The sequence below is a fragment of the Ovis canadensis genome, chromosome X, assembly GCF_042477335.2.
Source record: "Ovis canadensis isolate MfBH-ARS-UI-01 breed Bighorn chromosome X, ARS-UI_OviCan_v2, whole genome shotgun sequence".
NCBI lineage: Eukaryota > Metazoa > Chordata > Mammalia > Artiodactyla > Bovidae > Ovis > Ovis canadensis.
In genome coordinates, this window is record NC_091727.1 from 33,885,788 (window position 1) to 33,907,012 (window position 21,225).

General features: G+C 35.7%; 1 protein-coding gene across 7 annotated transcripts in view; it reads right to left on the reverse strand.

Moving 5' to 3' along the window:
* Positions 1 to 21,225, reverse strand: part of DMD (dystrophin) — a 2,687,035-nt gene that overhangs the window by 2,247,124 nt on the left and 418,686 nt on the right. Inside the window, exon 1 of one of the 7 annotated variants that reach the window (XM_070291486.1) lies at positions 9,124 to 9,426. The exons of the other annotated variants lie outside the window; for them this stretch is intronic. Within the exon in view, the coding sequence (XP_070147587.1) occupies positions 9,124 to 9,154 (31 nt within the window). The 5' untranslated portion in view covers positions 9,155 to 9,426. Of the gene's footprint in view, positions 1 to 9,123; positions 9,427 to 21,225 lie in introns of those variants that run through there. 7 annotated transcript variants of the gene reach the window in all.

The following is a 21,225-nucleotide window of genomic DNA, read 5'->3' on the forward strand; positions in this document are numbered from 1 at the left end:
GTGTGAAGTTAAGTGTGCCTTAGGAAGCTTTACTATGAACAAAGTTAGTGGAGGTGATGGAATTGCAGCTGAGCTATTTCAAATCCTAAAAGATGATGCTGTTAAAGTGCTGTACTCAGTACGTCAGCATATCAGCAAATTTGGACAACTCAGCAGTGGTCACAGGACTAGAAAGATCAGCTTTCATTCTAATCCTAAAGAAGAGCAATTCCAAAGAATATTCAAACTACCACACAAATGTGTTCATTTCACATGCTAGCAAAGTAATGCTCAAAATCCTTCAAGCTAGGCTTCAGCAGTATGTGAACTAAGAACTTCCAGATGTACAAACTGGATTTGGAAAAAGCAGAGGAACCAGAGATCAAATTGTCAAGTTACAGTGGATCACAGATAAAGCAAGGGAGGTCCAGAAAAACATCTACTTCTGCTTCATTGAATATGCTAAAACCTTTGACTGTGTGGATAACAACAAACTGTAGAAAATTCTTAAAGAAATGGGAATACCAGACCACCTTACCTGCCTCCTAAGAAATCTCTATGCAGGTCCAGTAGTAACAGTTAGAACCAGTCATGGAACAACAGACTGGTTCCAAATTGGGAAAGGAGTATGTCAAAGCTATATTTTGTCACCCAGCTTATTTAACTTATATGCAGAGTACATCATGGAAAATGCCAGGCTGGATGAAGCACAAGCTGGAACCAAGACTGCCAGGAGAAATATCAACAACCTCAGATATGCAGGTAATACCACTCTGATGGCAGAAAGTGAAGAAGAAGTAAAGAGCCTCTTGATGAGGGTGAAAGAGGAGAATGAAAAAGCTGGCTTAAAACTCAACATTCAAAAAACGAAGATCATGGCATCTGGTCCCATCACTTCACTACAAAGAGATGGGGAAAAAGTGGAAACGGTGTCAGATTTTATTTTTCTGGGCACTAAATTCACTGTGGACAGTGAGTATAGCCATAAAATTAAAAGATACTTGCTCTTTGGAAGGAAAGCTATGACAAATCTAGACAGCATATTAAAAAGCAGAGACATCACTTGGCTGGCAAAGGTCCATATAGTCAAAATTATAGTTTTTTCCAGTAGTCATGTACAGATATGAGAGGTGGAACATAAAGAAGGTTGAATACCAAAGAATTGATGCTTTCAAACTATGATTCTGGAGAAGCCTCTTGGGAGTCCCTTGGACAGCAAAGACATCAAGCCAATCAATCCAAAAGGAAATCAACCCTGAATATTCATTGGAAGGACTGATGCTGAAGCTGAAACTCCAATATTTTGGCCACTGATGTGAAGAGTCAACTCACTGGAAAAGACCTGGATGCTGGGAAAGATTATGGGCAGGAAGAGAAGGGGGCGACAGAGGATGCAATCGTTGGATGTCATCACTGACTCAGTGGACATGAGTTTGAGCAAATTCTGGGAGATAGTGAAGGACAGGGAAGCCTGGCGTGCTGCAGTCCATGGGTTGCAAAGAGTTAGACACAACTTAGTAACTGAACAACAAGAGACACTGAGTCCTCAATAAAGAAGTAGGCTTCACATCCCCAGGTTCCCAGCACCCATGCTCTCCATTAAAACCTTATTCTACACCCCCAATTCTTCCCATTATTCTAGCTCTCTTCAAGTCTTTTCCTTCTAAATGGTACTATTATCCACCCAATTCTACATGCCATGGAAAGCACCACATCCAACTCAATACTAATTCCTATTTACTCCATCTCCTAGGTAAATCTTAAATCAATCCACTTCTTTCAACTCCAATGTTACCATTCTAGTCAACATCATCTTCTTTTGTCCCTGGAGAAACTACCAGATTGAGAGCTTCAGACTGATAGCTCCTCATCTACTCTTAATACCTTCTAATCTCTTCTTCACAAAACAGAATACTATTCTTAAAAAAAAAAAAAAAATAACACAAACATAGTCATTTCACCTCCTTAACAGAAACCCTTAAAAGCTAACCATTGATTTTACTATACAGAAAAAAAAAAAATCATTGCCATGAGCTCTGAGGTACTGAATGATTGGACCCCAGGCCACTGTATCAACTGCATGCTTATTTAAACTGCCCCAATTAAGAAAGTCTAGGAAAGCTGACCTTCGTTTAGTTCTTTCCTCATAGCATGTTACACCTTCACATCTGTTGATCCCTCTGAATGTAACATTTCCCTCTTTCTCCCTTAGACAACTATAAGCCAACTCCATTCTGCACTGTCATACTTTGAATGCTGATTTCTTAGGAATCCTTCCCCCAGTTTCTAATACAAGTCTAGGTCTCACTAGTATACATTTTTCTAACAAGGTGTACGTTATTTTGTAGTCCTTATCCCAAATGCAATTTAAATAGTGCATAAACATTATATATACATATATTTCCTCTCCTAAATTCTAATCCCAGTAAGTGCACTTATTTAGAACATTATCTCCAGAACATGGCACAGTATCTGGCACAAGTAGGTGCTCAACACATCCTAGTTACATGACTAAATGCATGAATAGCAAACAGTTCCTTCTTCAAACACTGGTCACCGAAACCCACACAATACAAATTTAAGGAGCCACTTCCTCTGATACTTTTATTTCTGGATTTATTTCTAGAGCCACTCTATTTCTAGACATTTAAAGGAAAACACTGCAAAGTCCATAGGCTTGAGTGAAGTAAACTCTGTGATAACACTTGGTGCTCTCTGACATAGCCCATTAGAGATGGGGTATGTACACCTAATCCAGAGGAATTCTCTAGCTCTTCAGCAGCTGTTCACATGGCTCCTGACCTGCCCTTCAGGCTCTACTAAATCAGGATTCCCCAGCTGTCTGAGCTTCCAGTAAGCTCTTTCAGTTAACCAGCTACATGCCAACACTGCTTGTATCTGGTTACATTCTTTAGAGTCTAGTTTTCCCTTTTCCTTCCTAGTTATTTTCCAATATATCAGAGCCACTGAGGTTCACCACTTTCATGCATAATTTTATCTGTCCCTCAACTAGTTTGGAAACGTTTTGCCTGCTTAGTCAGCAATCTATTTCTAATATTGCCTTCATGAGCATCTATATATAAAGGAATTACTCAGCTTGCCTTTGATGAAAATACTTGAGCAGTTCTGACTCTGATATTTTTTTCCTTTCTTGTGTCTTTAGTTTGACCTCACAGTTTCCAAGGCTAATATCGGCACTTGTAAGAGTGTGCTGACTCCTGTGCCCTTTAAGTCAGCACTTAGCTCGGGCTAAGGTACTATTGCTGCTGTAATCTGATAAAGGAGCAGACAAGTTGTGTGCAAATAAAGATAGGTGCCAAGAATGAGCAAAAAGCCACCGATGTTTATGCCCTTTTATAGTCCTGATTCCATGACAGTCTTCGCGAAAAGCAGAGTGGGAGGAGGGAGAGCAATTTAAAACAAAACAAAGCCAATGCCAAGAAGAGGGTGAAAACATTGAAAGGTTAACCCCTTTATTTGCCCATAATTGGGCATACTGAGACATGATAATGCTAATTGTGCTCAGTGAATCCTGGTCTTTTTAAAACATCAATTATTTCTTAAGGTTAGAGATAAAGAACAGCTAAAAGTTGAAGATAAACTGGCAAAAACCTGTATATTATTTTGGCATATATAAATCCCTCATTGCTGTAATGCCTATGAATGGGCTGAATTTACTAAATATATTTATTAAATATTCATTAAGTATAAACTAAGAGTGTGACAATGTAGGCATTTTTCAAAAGTTTCTTTAAAATTCTGTTAACTGTTTAAAACTCATTCAGCTACCTACATTCTGACTTTATCACATGGATAAACATTGGCTTCCATACCATGCACTTTAATATTCCTTCTGTTCATTAAAGCAACCCAGTTTTCTCTTAAAAATAAAAAATAAAATAAAAATAGAGGTAAACATTCTTCCTCAGATTCTAAATATGTTAAAGTAGCCTTAGATACATTTCAGCTTTAAAAATTAATATACAGGAAACCATTTTTCTAACACTCAAAATTTATGGAAAACCAGTGGCTTAAAATTATATGGAATCAAAATACTGAATTACCAATTCTGGAAGATTCGTTTATCCACACCCAAAACAACAACAGCATCAACATTCTACCAGCATAGCATCAAAATGACAGTTCCTTTCCAATTAAAGATAATTGTTAATTCTCCCCATCTTCCTTTGGTGAAGAATGGGGTGAAAATGACAAACCAAAAGTAAGGCACTGAAGCAGAAGGTAAAAGATAATAAGGAGACTAGGAAGAAACTGATTTCCAAACTCAATCCAGATTGCTAAGAACACTTGTTTTCTCTGGGCTTAGTATCATTACAGACTATGCAAAGTCACCTCTCTGGACTGTAGGGCCCCAGAAAATTGCTCTGTGTCTTCTTTCAGCTATTGAAATTCTGAAGTCTTGTGAATGAATATCAGAACATAAGGGCTGAGCACAGAGCTGGATGAAAATTTTTCCTTAAAATGGTAGCCTGAATGGAAGACTCCAGCTCTGGGAGTGAGGGCACTGACCTCGGCTTTTGTTAATGGGCATGCAGGGGACTCCGTGTGGTCACAAGACTAGGACTCTTCTAAGCATGAATGAGCAGGGCCATTCCCTTTCTGCACCCTCATTTGCCTGCTGCTTGTCAGAATTGTGGCTGAGACATTTAAGATTCTCCTAAACCACTGGAGCCACGGCTTTTGGTTTTGTAGCCATATTCAGGGCAGAGTAATAATCTTGAATGGGGAAAGAAAAAGGGCATGTCCCTTGGAGTTAAAGCATTTCAGAATTTCTGGAGGAGCCATCCGGTTTAAAAAGGCACTAGCAAAACTCTAATATGCTGTAATATTGAATACATGGGAAAATCAGCTTTTAATACCCTAATTTTTGGAAAAAAGCAAACCAAATCATCTTAGTTGCTACTCTTCAAACTATCATTTGGATATGAGTGACTCACAAATAGCAGGGTTACTCTCCCTTTCGAGAGAGGCTATCAGAATCTCTGAAAAACATTTTCACTTACAATATTAATTAGAGGAAGCTTGACATTTTACAAATATAAAGATGTTAGGACAATTCTACATGTGACAGAAGTAGACAGCCCCCTTCCAAATTGGCAAAATAATAAACTATACTATAGCACTGCCTGGGCTTCCCAGGTGGCTCAGTGGTAAAGAATCCACTTGTCAATGCAGGAGATGTGATGTGGGTTCCGTCCCTGGATTGGGAAGATCCCCTGGAGAAGGGAAAGTCAACCCACTCTAGTATTCTTGCCTGGAAAATTCCATGGACAGAGGAGCCTGGTGTGCTACAATCCAGGGGATCTCAAAGTAATCAATCAAGATTCAGCAACTGATCACACACATACACACACACACACACACACACACACACACACACACACAGCACTGCCAACCTATTTTTCATATCTGTATTAAACTTCAGAACTCCAAATACATTATGAGTATTCCTCTGTCAATATTGTACAGCATGAAATTCCAAGGACTTTTAATGAATGGATGTTTTTAAATGAGGAAAAAGATGAAGACCACAAGGTGTTTATGTTTTTGCTTGTTCGAGTTTTGAAGATCGGTCTGCTTCATGGACCCTACTGCCAAAGAAAAAGTTTCATGAAATTATGCTATGGTACTTGGCTGCATTTAATTAAAAAAAAAAAGTCCTCTCATATCCCATACTGTAGCCTATATCTTTCCCAACAAAATGTTCCTATATGAACCAACTGCCTTGATAACAGAACACAAATCTCATAGGACTATGGCAGGACTTTGTGAGAAGGAAAACTCTGGCCTCCCTCTAAATCCAATCGCACCCTGAATGTGCTGTATAAAAATAAACCAAGGTCATCATTATTCCTTCTCACTGTGATTTGGCTTTCCTTCAAACTACATACTCTGTATATCTGAAATAACTGCACCGCCTCCATTAACTGAGTTTGACATCACTTTAATCAATGTATCTTTTCAGAATGAAAGGCAGAAATGTCAAATTCCTACGATTATAAACTCCTTTAACTCTCTAATCTGCATTAAGTAAAAGCCTGTCTTTGAGAAATAATATATACTTTAAAGAAATATAACTAGCATCAATTTTCTTTTAAAATGGAAGGGGTAAAAGAGATTCAACCTCAACAAATCTCTTCATACAGAGATGATTTCCCATGAAATGTTCAAAGCTTAAGTCCGCAAGTGCTTCTCTAATATTGGCTCCTCCCAAGCCCTACCTGATTTTGTATTCATAATTTTGTATTAGTTTTCCAAAAAGAGTCCCCTTCCTTCAATTGTTCAACCTCAGGCCCAATAAAACCTACGTCTGCTTCTTCCTTCATGGTTTGTGATGTTTTGTCATTACTCTTGTCAGTATCTATTCAAATGAGGTATATTTAAATAGAAAATAAAACATATAAACAGAAAATTTGGAATATATATATATAACTCAATCACTTTGCTGTATAACTGAACTTAACAGAACATTGTAAATTAACAATACTTAAAAAATGAGTTTAAAGAAAGAAAATTATCTTTATAGAAACGTTAATTTCCAATTAATTTTCAAGGTCTCTCTTAGGTAACTTAGTACTCTGTGATTTAAATGTGCATGTGTGTTTATATAAAAACAGAGCGTCACACCAAAATATCATGTTTCTTGCATTTGCAGTGCAAGAAAGAATGGTTTAATGAAAAATATGATAAATCATTTTTAATAAGTTAGGGAAATATTACAGCAGAAAGTGGAAGGGTAAGGAAAGTTTGGGATATCATTTTGTTTTATTTTTGTGATAAAACCATGATGAAAGATAATAAAATAGAATTTAAAAATCTTGACTTTTCCAGAGAACAAAGATTTTAATCTCTTTTATTAAACCACCCAAGTGGTTAAGAACTTTACAATTTGTTTCACATGTAGCAAATGACTTGGCCTACAGATTTCAAATGTATACTTTAGGACTAAACAGGAAGCTGTATTAATATCTCTGTCCAAATTATGAATTTATATTTCAGTACTGTCTAGCTGGAGTAGTGTCAACCAATATCTCTCTTCCTTAAATAACAAATTTGCACAGAACATTTTTTGGTCTTTAAGTTTAGAGTAACAATTATAATAATATTTTCTGCTGTATTTTCCATACTGCTATGCCACATAAGAGACACAGAGGGCTTCTTATTAAGAAGTATATTATCTATTTAGATCAGCAATCTTTTTTTTCATAGTTAAGATGCCCTTAAAAGACTCTGCAAATGAAATTCTAAAAGATGATATTATTAGACTTTAAGAAAATTTGCATCATTTAGAAAATTCTAAAGAAATATATAATTTGCAATCAATTATTTGAGTGATTCTTTGCAAAACCGTGCGTAAGTAATTCTAAAAGTAAGCAACACTTATGTTAATACAGTGCTATTCTCTATTAATTGGTAACTATTTTGGTTAAAACCCAACCAAGTGTACTCAAGTATTTCAAACTAATGCAATTTAAAAAACTGGATTCAAATGTCAATACATTCAAAGAGTAGTATGTTGCCAGATAATAAAAGTTAATGCATAATGTAACTTTTCATTTTCTCTTAAGAAATGCATTGCCATTTAGCCTAAGTATTGCCTGATCACGTACTATAATAAAGTCCTATAGGGCTTGTGCAAAAAGGTTAGCTTGCTTCAAATTCTGATTAAGAATTTAAAAAGTCATTCGAATATCTATGACAAAGCAGATGGTTTGTTTGTCTTGTTCCATGTCAAAATTAAAATTCTGCTGCTCTCCCTAAATTACTCTATATACTGGTTTCTGGTTTTAATTTTGTAGCTGTATCAATTGATCAAGTGATAAATATGTGTGTATTACAAAGAACAAACATATGCTTTGTATTTTTGTAATATCTCTAAATTGAATGGCTTTTCAATCAGAAATCAATTCTTATGTCCGTCAAAGAAATTTATAAAGGAAATTATATTAAAATGTTTTACTACAAAATCAGTAGCATCTTTTGTAAATCAATACACGCAAAATGTTGATTTCTTTCCACAATTTTTTCTCAGAGGTGAAACTTCTCTTGTGACTCTTTTCCCAGAAGTTTTGAATAGTTATTTATTTAGAGAGATTTCATTTCTTTCATTCTTAATTATAGACCCTCATATCTATTTCAGGGAATGACTATAATCCACAAGTCAAAGGCAGGTAAAAACAGAGATAATCTTCACTCACCTCTTTGGGACACATTGTACTCTTCATACATTATTTATATATATTATTTTTACTGTTGTGACATGGTCAGTTGTTACATTTTTTGTTAATCATTTTTACTTTCTTAAAAAAGTTGGAGTTTATATTAAAAAAAAGTCAAACTAAAAAGTTTTACTGAAAAGTTAGGTCATCATAGACATGAAATAACACTGTGACTTGAATGCAAATTATGATTAGAAGCCCCTCATGTTTTTCTGTTGTTTTCTTAATAAAAGTACCTGGTAATTTGATAGCAGAGATTATACCATCATTTGAAATAATTTTTAGTGATATGCTACAGAAAAGAACATTCAAAATACTAAATGTAGTATGAGAAGGGAACTTTTAAATTAAATATTTATCAATACTTTTCTCAACCTCCATTTATCCATCACAAATCATTCTATTCTTTATTTTCCTCCCATAATAAGCCACATAAAATTTTTCTAACCTTGAGGCATCCATATGTTATTCCCATAGAGCAATTGGTTCATTGAGAATATATGTCAGTTCAGTACTCCACATGTAACTATTACTGAATACAAAAATATCAAATAATCATGATAATAACTCATACAAACTATTTAACAGCAATTTAAATTGTTTGTTACAAATACTCCAAGCCAGTTAAGCATATTCTATTACTGGAGTAGTTTCTTAAATACAAAAGATGTGTTTTTTACAAAGGAAAAAGCTTAAATGCTAACTCATTTATACTGAAAAGTTTTCCCAGTGAGAAACATGTACACCTGCACATATATGTGTATATATATATATATATGTAATACATCTATGGTTAATCACAATCCACTATAATAAGTTTAAATCAATCTGCCTAATTAGTGAGCTTGCCACAAACTAAAAGTTATGCCGCAGTAAAAAATATTTTTAATTACTTTGTACTTACAACAGTCCTCTACTTCTTCCCACCAAAGCATTTGGAAAAAAGAAAAGTATATATCAAGGCAGCGATCAAAATCTTGGTAAATTTTCTTTCAACTTTATTGCTTCAGTAGGTTTAGGAATGATGAGAAACCAATCAACTTCGGCAGCCTTTAAAAAATAAGACTTCAGGTTGTTTGTTGTTGTTTTTTTTCCCCTATTCGTATTCTCTGAAGCTAATTGCCTCCAAGATCTGAGTCCTGTAAGGGGAAAGTGAGTGATCCCAACACTGAGTGAGTCAACATAGTAACTGATGCCAGGATTCTGTAGAGGCCCCTGGATATTTTGAATTCCAGGACCTGCGCAGAAGCAAGTGACCCGCCTTTTCTCTCAACTTGGTTTCCCATAATAGGACTGCCCATGGCCACTACATATAAGGTTGTGCTTCCAGCATGGCAAGTCCTGTGAATTCAAATAGTGTTCAACTGTGTTCTCATTAATATCTAAACCAGAATAGCCCAGGGGATATAGTATTTGCTCTCAAAGCCTTAACATAAAAACTCTTTGGTACACAACTGTAACAAGACTTTCTGAAATCTCTATGCACATTTCCAGAATGTCAGAGCAGAATATTCAGATCCAGATTAGCCTTTTAAATGCCTTTTCTTTTCTTTTTTTTTTCTTTAAACATTCTCAATAGCACTAAAACTTTCACTCCACTGAACAAAAAGAAATGCCCAGAATAATCTATGCATTTGTTATATATCCACTGTCTACCAAACTTAATTTCTACCCTGGGGATCCAATCAAAAGTCATATATTGATGATGCCAACAGTCTGAATAAGAGAAGAAACAGCGGAATGAAGCAGCTGAGCTCTGAAGGCAGAATGTGTATAGCTCTCATGGGAAAGGCTTCTGCTAAAATAAAGAGCACTTTAAGAATGAAGTGAAGAAATCACCCTAAAATGATCAATTTTTGTTGTAACTGATGATACAAGTTTCTTTTTAACTAAGAAATTACTCTTTCTTCAATTTACTTGCTGAGATTTATTTAAAACACCATTCTCTTAGACACTGAGTTAATGATCAACTATGTAATGATTCTCAGAAGTTTTCTGTATTAAATGAACACAACTGTAACACATCATTCAACATGTTTCTAAACTATTCTTAGCTAAGAGAAGGCTTCTTTATCTCCTTTCTTATTTTTATTTTTTATGCAATAGGTGAGCCCAATATTTATAGGAAATACTGGTAACACATTTGAGAAAGATATTTCTTCTGCAATTACAATAATCTCTGCTAAAATTATTTATTTGAGTGTTTTTACAGTACCATTTGTTAAAGTGACAGACTCATTTTTCTATGTCAAGCATTCAATTGCCTGGCACAGAAATAAATTGTAGATAAAAATAGGAAAAAAAAAAACCCTGACATATGGGAGTCAGACTATGATGTTTACTTTAATAGCGAGTTATACATTTTATATTTTAGAATATCATAATATTACCAATCTCCTCAAAAAAACCTGTATGAAATAAAATACAAGCCCTGGTTTTAATTTGTGGGTAACTGTACTTAAAATACTATCATCTAAAATAGATTTAAAATTTTCTCTATCAGTTCAGTTCAGTTCAGTTCAGTCGCTCATTCGTGTCCGACTCTTTGTGACCCCATAAATCGCAGCACGCCAGGCCTCCCTGTCCATCACCAACTCCCAGAGTTCACTCAGACTCACGTCCATCGAGTCAGTGAGGCCATCCAGCCAACTCATCCTCTGTCCTGCCCTTCTCCTCCTGCCCCCAATCCCTCCCAGCATCAGAGTCTTTTCCAGTGAGTCAACTCTTTGCATGAGGTGGCCAAAGTACTGGAGTTTCAGCTTATCATCATTCCTTCCAAAGAAATCCCAGGACTGATCTCCTTCAGAATGGACTGGTTGGATCTCCTTGCAGTCCAAGGGACTCTCAAGAGTCTTCTCCAACACCACAGTTCAAAAGCATTAATTCTTTGGTGCTTGCTTTCTTCACAGTCCAACTCTCACATCCATACCTGACCACTGGAAAAACCATAGCCTTAACTAGACAGACCTTAGTCGGCAAAGTAATGTCGCTGCTTTTGAATATGTATCTAGGTTGGTCATAACCTTTCTTCCAAGGAGTAAGCGTCTTTTAATTTCATGGCTGCAGTCATCATCTGCAGTGATATTGGAGCCCCCAAAAATAAAGTCTGACACTGTTTCCACTGTTTCCCCATCTACTTCCCATGAAGTGATGGGACTGGATGCCATGATCTTCATTTTCTGAATGTTGAGCTTTAAGCCAACTTTTTCACTCTCCTCTTTCACTTTCATCAAGAGGCTTTTGAGTCCCTCTTCACTTTCTGCCATCAGGGTGGTGTCATCTGCATTTTTGAGGTTATTGATATTTCTCCCGACAACCTTGATTCCAACTTGTGTGTCTTCCAGTGCAGCGTTTCTCATGATGTACTCTGCACAGAAGTTAAATAAGCAGGGTGACAATATACAGCCTTGACACACTCCTTTTCCCATTTGGAACCAGTCTGCTGTTCCATGTCCAGTTCTAACTGTTGCTTCCTGACCTGCATACAGGTTTCTCAAGAGGCAGGTCAGGTGGTCTGGTATTCCCATCTCTCTGAGAATTTTCCACAGTTTACTGTGATCCACACAGTCACAGGCTTTGGCATAGTCAATAAAGCAGAAATAGATGTTTTTCTGGCACTCTCTTGCTTTTTCCATGACCCAGTGGATGTTGGCAATTTGATCTCTGGTTTCTCTGCCTTTTCTAAAACCAGCTTGAACATCTGGAAGTTCACGTTCAGGTATTGCTGAAGCCTGGCTTGGAGAATTTTGAGCATTACTTTACTAGTGTGTGAGATGAGTGCAATTGTGCGGTAGTTTGAGCATTCTTTGGCATTGTCTTTCTTTGGCATTGGAATGAAAACTGACCTTTTCCAGTCCTCTGGCCACAGCTGAGTTTTCCAACTGTACTGGCATATTGAGTGCAGCACTTTCACAGCATCATCTTTCAGGATTTGAAATAGCTCCACTGGAATTCCATCACCTCCACTAGCTTTGTTTGTAGTGATGCTTTCTAAGGCCCACTTGACTTCATATTCCAGGATGTCTGACTCTAGATGAGTAATCACACCATCGTGATTATCTGGGTCATGAATATCTTTTTTGTACAGTTCTTCTGTGTATTCTTGCCACCTCTTCCTAATATCTTCTGCCTCTCTTAGGTCCATACCATTTCTGTCCTTTATTGAGCCCATCTTTGCATGAAATGTTCCCTTGATATCTCTAATTTTCTTGAAGAGATCTCTAGTCTTTCCCATTCTGTTGTTTTCCTCTATTTCTTTGCATTGATCGATGGAGAAGGCTTTCTTATCTCTTCTTGCTATTCTTTGGAACTCTGCATTCAGATGCCTATATCTTTCCTTTTCTCCTTTGCTTTTCACTTCTTTTCTTTTCATAGCTATTTGTAAGGCCTCCCCAGACAGCCATTTTGCTTTTTTGCATTTATTTTCCATGGGGATGGTCTTGATCCCTGTCTCCTGTACAATGTCACGAACCTCATTCCATAGTTCATCAGGCACTCTGTCTATCAGACCTAGGCCCTTAAATCTATTTCTCACTTCTACTGTATAATCATAAGGGATTTGATTTAGGTCATACCTGAATGGTCTAGCGGTTTTCCCTAATTTCTTCAGTTTAAGTCTGAATTTGGCAATAAGGAGTTCATGATCTGAGCCACAGTCAGCTCCTGGTCTTGTTTTTGCTCACTGTATAGAGCTTCTCCATCTTTGGCTGCAAAGAATACAATCAATCTGATTTCGGTGTTGACCATCTGGTGATGTCCATGTGTAGAGTCTTGTGTTGTTGGAAGAGGGTGTTTGCTATGACCAGTGCATTTTCTTGGCAAAACTCTATTAGTCTTTGCCCTGCTTCATTCCGCATTCCAAGGCCAAATTTGCCTGTTACTCCAGGCGTTTCTTGACTTCCTACTTTTGCATTCCAGCCCCCTGTAATGAAAAGGACATCTTTTGGGGGGTTAGTTCTGAAAGGTCTTGTAGGTCTTCATAGAACCATTCAACTTCAGCTTCTTCAGCATTACTGGTTGGGGCATAGACTTGGATTACGGTGATATTGAATTTTTTGCCTTGGAAATGAAGGGAGATCCTTCTATCGTTTTTGAGATTGCATCCAGGTACTGCATTTCAGACTCTTTTGCTGATTATGATGGCTACTCCATTTCTTCTGAGGGATTCCTGCCTGTAGTAGTAGATATAATGGTCATCTGAGTTAAATTCACCCATTCCAGTCCATTTTAGTTCGCTGATTCCTAGAATGTCGACATTCACTCTTGCCATCTCTTGTTTGACCACTTCCAATTTGCCTTGATTCATGGATCTGACATTCCAGGTTCCTATGCAATATTGCTCTTTACAGCATTGGACTTTGTTTCTATCACCAGTCACATCCACAGCTGGGTACTGTTTTTGCTTAGGCTCCATCCCTTCTTTCTTTCTGGAGTTATTTCTCCATTGATCTCCAGTAGCATACTGAGCACCTACTGACCTGGGGAGTTCCTCATTCAGTATCCTATTATTTTGCCTTTTCATACAGTTCATGGGGTTCTCAAGGCAAGAATACTGAAGTGGTTTGCCATTCCCTTCTCCAGTGGACCACATTCTGTTAGACCTCTCCACCATGACCCGCCCGTCTTGGGTTGCCCTGCGGGCATGGCTTGGTTTCATTGAGTTAGACAAGGCTGTGGTCCTAGTGTGATTAGATTGACTAGTTTTCTGCGAGTATGGTTTCAGTGTGTCTGCCCTCTGATGCCCTCTTGCAACACCTACCATCTTACTTGGGTTTCTCTTACCTTGGGCGTGGGGTATCTCTTCACGGCTCCTCCAGCAAAGTGCAGCCGCTGCTCCTTACCTTGGACGAAGGGTATCTCCTCACCGCCACACTTCCTGACCTTCAAAGTGGGATAGCTCAAGTAGATTTAAAATTTTCTCTATATGTCACCTCATTTCTTTAGTGTGGTTGTCTAAATATGTATATAACAAAAAATTTTATGAAATATGCTAAAGAAATGTTTTAGGAGTTACATGGATCCACATCTGCATGTTACATTCCCTGTCCTATGCAATGGCATGCAATACTGCTCAGAATATAAGTTCCTTTACACCTTGTATCATGAGTTCCCTGTAGATATAAACCCACATTTCAGCCAAGGTAAGTGTACAGTTTATCAGGGATCTGTAAAGTGTAGTCCTTGAAGCAGCATCAACAGCAGGTAGGAAAATTTTAGAAATGCGAGTACACAAGAAATCTGAAAAATGAAAAGAACTCTGGGAGTAAGACACAGTACTCTGTGTTTGACTGGTGAGCTAATTCATGGCCAGTTTTGAAAAACCCCGAGAGGTATGTTTCCAAAACAGCTCTGGCTCCAAATATACCCAAAACTTGTCTTGGTTAATATCTAAAGCAATATCCAAAGTACTAATCACTCATAGAATTGGACGCCCTTAGATACATCTTGTCTTTCAGCCTTAGTCAATAATAAGGATTTTTTGAGCACCTGTAATAAATTTTACATTAATGTAGAATATTCACACTTTTCTTAAGGTTTTATAATCTAGATGTAAAGATAAACTTAATATAACTGGAAAAAAGGAAATGTACATAAAATAAAATTTGGCCTAAATACAGTGAACTCTAGTTCAGACCTTGTCATTACTTTCCAGTGGTCATTTACATCTCTCATTTAGTCCCTACAATAACTACACTGGACAGCTTTTAGGAGCATCATTACAAAAATGACTGCTCAAGGAATTTGCTCAAGTTCCCATTGTGAATAACTGGCAGAGCAGAATTTTTCAAAAACTTATTTTAACTTTTTATTTTGAAATAATGATAGATTGACAGAAACTTTCAAAGAAAGTATAGAGAGGTTCCATAAACTCTTCATTCATTTTCCCCCAACAATTATATTTAAGATAACCATAACACAAAACCAGGAAATTGACATTGATATACTATATGTATCTCTGTCATTTTATTATGTGTGGAGATTTGTGTAACCACACCTCAGTCACAATACAGAGCCATTCTATCAGCACACAAATCTTCCTTCCTTTATAGTCACACCAAACACCATCCTCCAGTAGCCTGGTACCTACTAATTTGTTCTCCATCAATATAATTTTGTCACTTCAAGAATGTTAGATAAAAGCAATCATTCAGTATGTGACCATCTGAGATTAGCGTTTTCACTTAGCATAGTGTCCTAGGAATCCATTCAAGTTGTTATCTACATCAAAAACCTGTTTACTTTTATTACTGTGTACTATTCCATTTCATGGATATATCATAGTCTGTTCAGGCATTCATTCACTGTAGACCATTTTGGTTATTTCCAGTTTTTGGTTACTACAAAAAAACCTGCCAAACAATCAACTATATATTTTTTTCATTTATCTGGATTAATGCCCAGGAGTAAAGTTGCTGGGTCATATGGTAAGTGTATATTTTGTTTTTAAAAAGAAACTACCAAAATGTTCTCTTGAGGGTTTGTACCATTTTATATATCTGCCAGCAATGTGAGTGATCCAGTTTCTCCACATTTTTCTTGGTATTGTCATATATACATATATATGTGTGTGTGTATATACACACACACACATACATATACATATATATATATATATACACACACACAAATATTATATATACATGTTTGTCTTAAGCAGGTAGAGATCATGGCAGTCTTAATTTTAATTGTCTGAATGGTTACTAACACTGAACATTTTTTTTTTCTTGGTCTTATTTTCCATCTGAATATACTTTTCAGTGAAATGTCTGTCCATATATTTTGCTCATTTTCTAACTGGATACTTTGGTTGTAACTGCTGAATTTTCAGTAATCTTTATATACTGTAGACATGAGTCCTTTGTTCGATATGTGTTTTACAAATATATTCTCCCAGTATGTAGCTCATCTTTTAATTTTTTATAGGGTAATTCCAAAGCAAAAGTTTTAAATTTTTTAAAAAATTTCAATTTGTTGAATTTCTTCTTGCATGGTGCTTTTGGTATCTTGCCCAAGAATTCTTCATCAAGTTTTAACTTATGAAGATTTTCTCTTAATTTTTCTTTTTGTAATATAATTCTATACTTACATTTAAATGGATTTTATTTTTTAAATTTTATTGATTGATTGATTTTTAGCCACTCTGCACCACTTACAGGATTTCAGTTCCCCAACAAGGGACTAAAACTGGGCTCAACGGCAGTGGAAGTTCAGAGTCCTAACCACTAGACTAAAAAGGGAACTCCCTTAGAATTAAATTTAAGTTCATTTTTGTAGACAATGTACAGTTTCTTTTCTTCTTCTTTTTTTTTTTTTTTTTGCTTACAGATTTCCAATTACCTCAATGCCATTTGTGGAAAAGCCATCTTTCCCCTGAATAATTTTTGTACCTTTGTCAAAAACCATCTGGGTACATTTGTGCGGATCTACTTCTGGGATTGCACCTCTGTCCTATTGATTTATGTGTCTATCTCTCTTCCAATACCATACTGCCTTAATTACTGCAGCTATATGATTAACCATTAGACAGAGTTATTTATCCCACTATGTTATTCTTTTTAAAAATTATTTTACACATTCTAGATCCTGTGTCTTAACATAAAGATTTTAGACAAATAGCTCTACTGATCTAACAATAAAATATCTTCCTTAATTTTGACAAGGGTTGCATTAAATATATTAATTTGGATAAATTCCATTTTTATCATGTTGAGTCTTATAATCCATTGACAGTATATATTTCCAATATTTAGGTCATCTTTAATTGATTTTGTCATACTGTGCTTTCTAATAGTGCTTTGTATTGTGATCATATTGTTTCTTTCATATGTCTATAATAATATCACTATCTGTTATGTATGTGATTGGACAAAGAAAGAGAAAAGAACGCAGGTTCTCAAAGTACTATTTTGAAAAAGAAACACATTAAAATACAGAACTTTACTTTATCAAAAGCACAAAGCACCCACTTCTGGACGTATATCAAGACAAAACTGTAATTCAAAGAGATACATACACCTCTATGTTCATAGCAGCTCTATTCACAATAGCCAAGACATAGAAGCAACCTAAATGTCCATTGAAGATGAACGGGTAGAGAAGATGTGGTACATATAAATGGACTACTACTTAGTCATAAAAAAGAATGAAATAAGGCCATGTGCAGCAACAAGGATGCAACTAGAGATGATCATACTAGCAAACTAAGTCAGAAAGACAAATACAATATGATATCCCTTAAACGTGGAATCTAAAATATGACACAAAAGAACCTGTCTAGGAAAGAGAAAGAGAAACACAGACATAGAGAACAGACTGATGGTTGCCAAGGGGTAGGGGGATGTAGGAGGAATGGCCTGGGTTGGGGTTAGCACATGTAAGCTTTAATATATGGGATGAGTAAACAACATAGTACAGAGAACTATACTTAGTATCCTATGATAAACTATAATGGGAGAATATAATTTTTAAAAGATGTATAGATAAATATATATATACATACATGTATATGTATAACTGAGTCACTTTGGAGTACAGCAGAAATTAACACAGCATTGTAAATCAACTATATTCCAATTAAACAAAAAAGTTCAAAGCATACTTTGATTACATTGAAGGCTTACATTAGCATGTTTTAAAATTACTTTCTATAGTCTACAGTTTAATGTTTTTTAATATAAATTTATTTAACTGGAGGCTAATTACTCTACAATCTTGCAGTGGTTCTGCCATACATTGGCATGAATCTGCCACGGATGTACACGTGTTCCTCATCCTGAAACCCCCTCCCACCTCCCTCCCCATCCCATCCCACTGGGTCATCCCAGTGCACCAGCCCTGACCACCCTGTCTCATGCATCGAACCTGGACTGGCAATCCATTTCACATATGATTTATTTTTATTTTTAAAATTTTTATTGGAGAATAGTTGATTTACAATGTCGTGTTAGTTCCAGATGTACAGCAAAGTGAATCAGTTATACATATACATATATCCATTTATTTTAAGATTATTTTCCCCTTAAGGACATTACATAGTGTTGAGAAGAGTTCCATCTGCTATACAGTAGGTTCTTAGCCTACAGTTTTAAGATATATGTTGTAAAATGAAGACTGGTCCTTGCTTACATTTGAATACTAACCAGTAATCCCTCTATCATAAAATGGGTGGACCATTATTTAGAAAGAGCTGATTAGGGTAAACTTAAAAGTAACAAGGAATGAGTTCTCAAGAGGTTGAAAACCTTAATGGCAGCATTTTATATGAATTGTTAGGGGTCTGAATCATTTCCCCCACTTATGTAATTTCTAAGATAATTTTAAACACTATGACTAATAGAGCTTCAAAGGATCAACAAGCTGGGAATAAACAGGTATGACAACTAAGATTTTTATACAAAGTTCACAAATTTATTGACTTGGGAAAAAAAACATTTCTGGGCTATTTCCCTTCTCCACAATGATCTATATTGGTTGAAATGTTATACATTCTATAATGACATATATTCATAGATGATTTTTTAAAAAATCTTATTGTTTAATAAAGCCAATGGAGAAATGTGTTGGTTATGGGAAATTTATCAGCACTGAGGCCAGCGAAAAAGAAGGTAGATGCGATTTAGACAATTTGGTGCTTGTTCATATGTACACAAAAGCTTGCTGGTATTTTGATAGGAATTGCATTAGAACTATAGATTAACTGCAGGTAAAATGACATACTCACTCTATTATAGTCCTTAGTCCATGAACACAGTGTTTATACCATTTAGGTCTTTATTTTATTTTAGTTTTTTTTTTTTAAGTTTACAGAATATAGATCCTGTATATGTTTGTTATGTTCATAAGTATACCCCCTTTTTAGAGTTATTTTGAGATGTTATAGTTTAAATTTTGATTTATAATATTTCACTTCTTATATATAGAAATACAATTGATTTTATACGTTCATCTTGTATCTTGAGACCTTGCTGGACCAATTAGTTTTATGAGTAATTTTGTAGAATCCCTGGGATGTTTTACATAGCCTAACATACCATCTGCAAATAGGGACAATTTTAACTCTTCCATCCTGGTTTTTTAAGGTTTTTTATATACTTGTTAGCATTTTTGTGCTGGCTAGAATTTCCACTACTACGAAAGTAGCAGGAATGAAAGCATGTATCTTTGCCTTGATCCTGCTAAGGAAAAAGGCTTGAAAATCTTTCACCATTATGAGGATACTGGCTATAGAATTTTTGTAGATGTGCTGTATCAAGCTGAAATCTATTTCTCGTTTTCTAAGGGTTTATTTTTTAAATCATGAATGGGTGTGGAAATTTGTCTAACTTTTCTTTCTCTGTGTCAATTGATAAAATCATGCTATCATTCTTTTTTAGCTAGTTATTATGATATACCAAATTTTGTTAAGAATTTTTGTCTCTATATCCATGAAGGACATTGGTCTGTAGTCTTCTTTTTGTTCTTATTGTACCGTGTTTGTCTAGTTTTGGAATCAGATTTTTTTCTTGCCTCAGAAAATGTGCCTCTTCTTTTATTTTCTGGACACTGACAGTTTTCTTTAATAGCATGAAAGATGTCATGTCATTTCCTTTTGGATTCTATGGCTTCTCATAAGAAATTCTGTCATTTCATTTCTTTTGCCTATAGATAAAGTGTCCTTTCTCTTTCACTGCTTTCAAGGTGTTTTTTCCCCCCTTTATCATTAGTTTTCAGAAGTCTGACTATGATGGGTGTAGGCATAGATCTCTAGGTCTCTCAGCTTCTTGAATCTGTAGGGTTTTGTCTTTTGCCAAATTAGGCTATTTTTAAGTCATTATTTTTTCAAGCTATTGTTCAGCAACACTTTCTTTTTTCTCTCCTTTCAAGACTCTAGTGACACGCATCATAGATTTTTTATTATAACCCCACAAGGTCACTGAGGATCTGTTCATTTTTTTTTTTTGTCAGTCTATATTCTTCTTGTTCATACTGGGTAATTACTATTTGTTCTATCTTTCTGTTCACAGATTTTGCCCTCTGTCCCTTCCAATCTGCTACTGAGACCATCAATTTAATTTTATTTTGATTACTTTTCAGCTCTAAAATTTCATTTGGTTCTATATGTCTTCCATTTCTTGCTGAGACTTTCTAGTTTATATTTGTTGCAAGCAAGTTTATAATTGTTTATTGAACCATTAAAAAAAATAATGGCTGTTTTAATACCCTTGGCAAATAATCCTATCACCTATGTCATTTCAGTGTAGGTGACTGTTGTCTTTTTTCATTCAAGTTGAGATTTTCCTTTTTCACTGTTTGACGAATGCTTTTAAATGGAAGCTTGGAAATTAAAACACTCATTTAAACCAATGGCACTGAGGGACTTTGCAGGTGATTCAGTGGCTGAGATTCTGCAATCCGAATGCAGGGGGTCTGAGTTTGATCCCTGGTCAGGGAACTAGATGCCACATACCGCAACTGAGAGTTCACATGCCACAATAAAGATCCCACATGCATCACAACTAAGACCTGGTGCAGACAAATATGTAAATAAATAAATATAGAAAAACAATAGCATTGAGCTGCAGAATGGATATGCATTTATTTATCAAACATTTATTAGAGCCAGGGTATATACATTAAGGCTGTAAGGTAATTACTCTTGGCCCCTGCCTTCAAGGGGACTATACTTTAAGTGCAGTAAAAGAAAAATTTAAAATTTAACCTATGTGTTAATTAATGAACTCAAATAAGTTTGATGGCATTTGTCTGGGAGAGTTACCTAAGAGAGGGTCCAGATTTTAAAGATAACACTAGATGCACCGCCTACCACAAGAGACTGTCAAATATGTTAAATAAAGCAATGTATTGAAAAAGTTGTTCTCAATTGCATACACTACAAGAGGGAAAATTTCAAATCAATAATCTAAGCTCTCACTCCAAGGATCTATAAAGTAGGAAGCAACATAAAACCAAACCAAGCAGAAAAAGGAAATAATAAACATCAGAAATCAATGAAATTGAAAACAGAAAA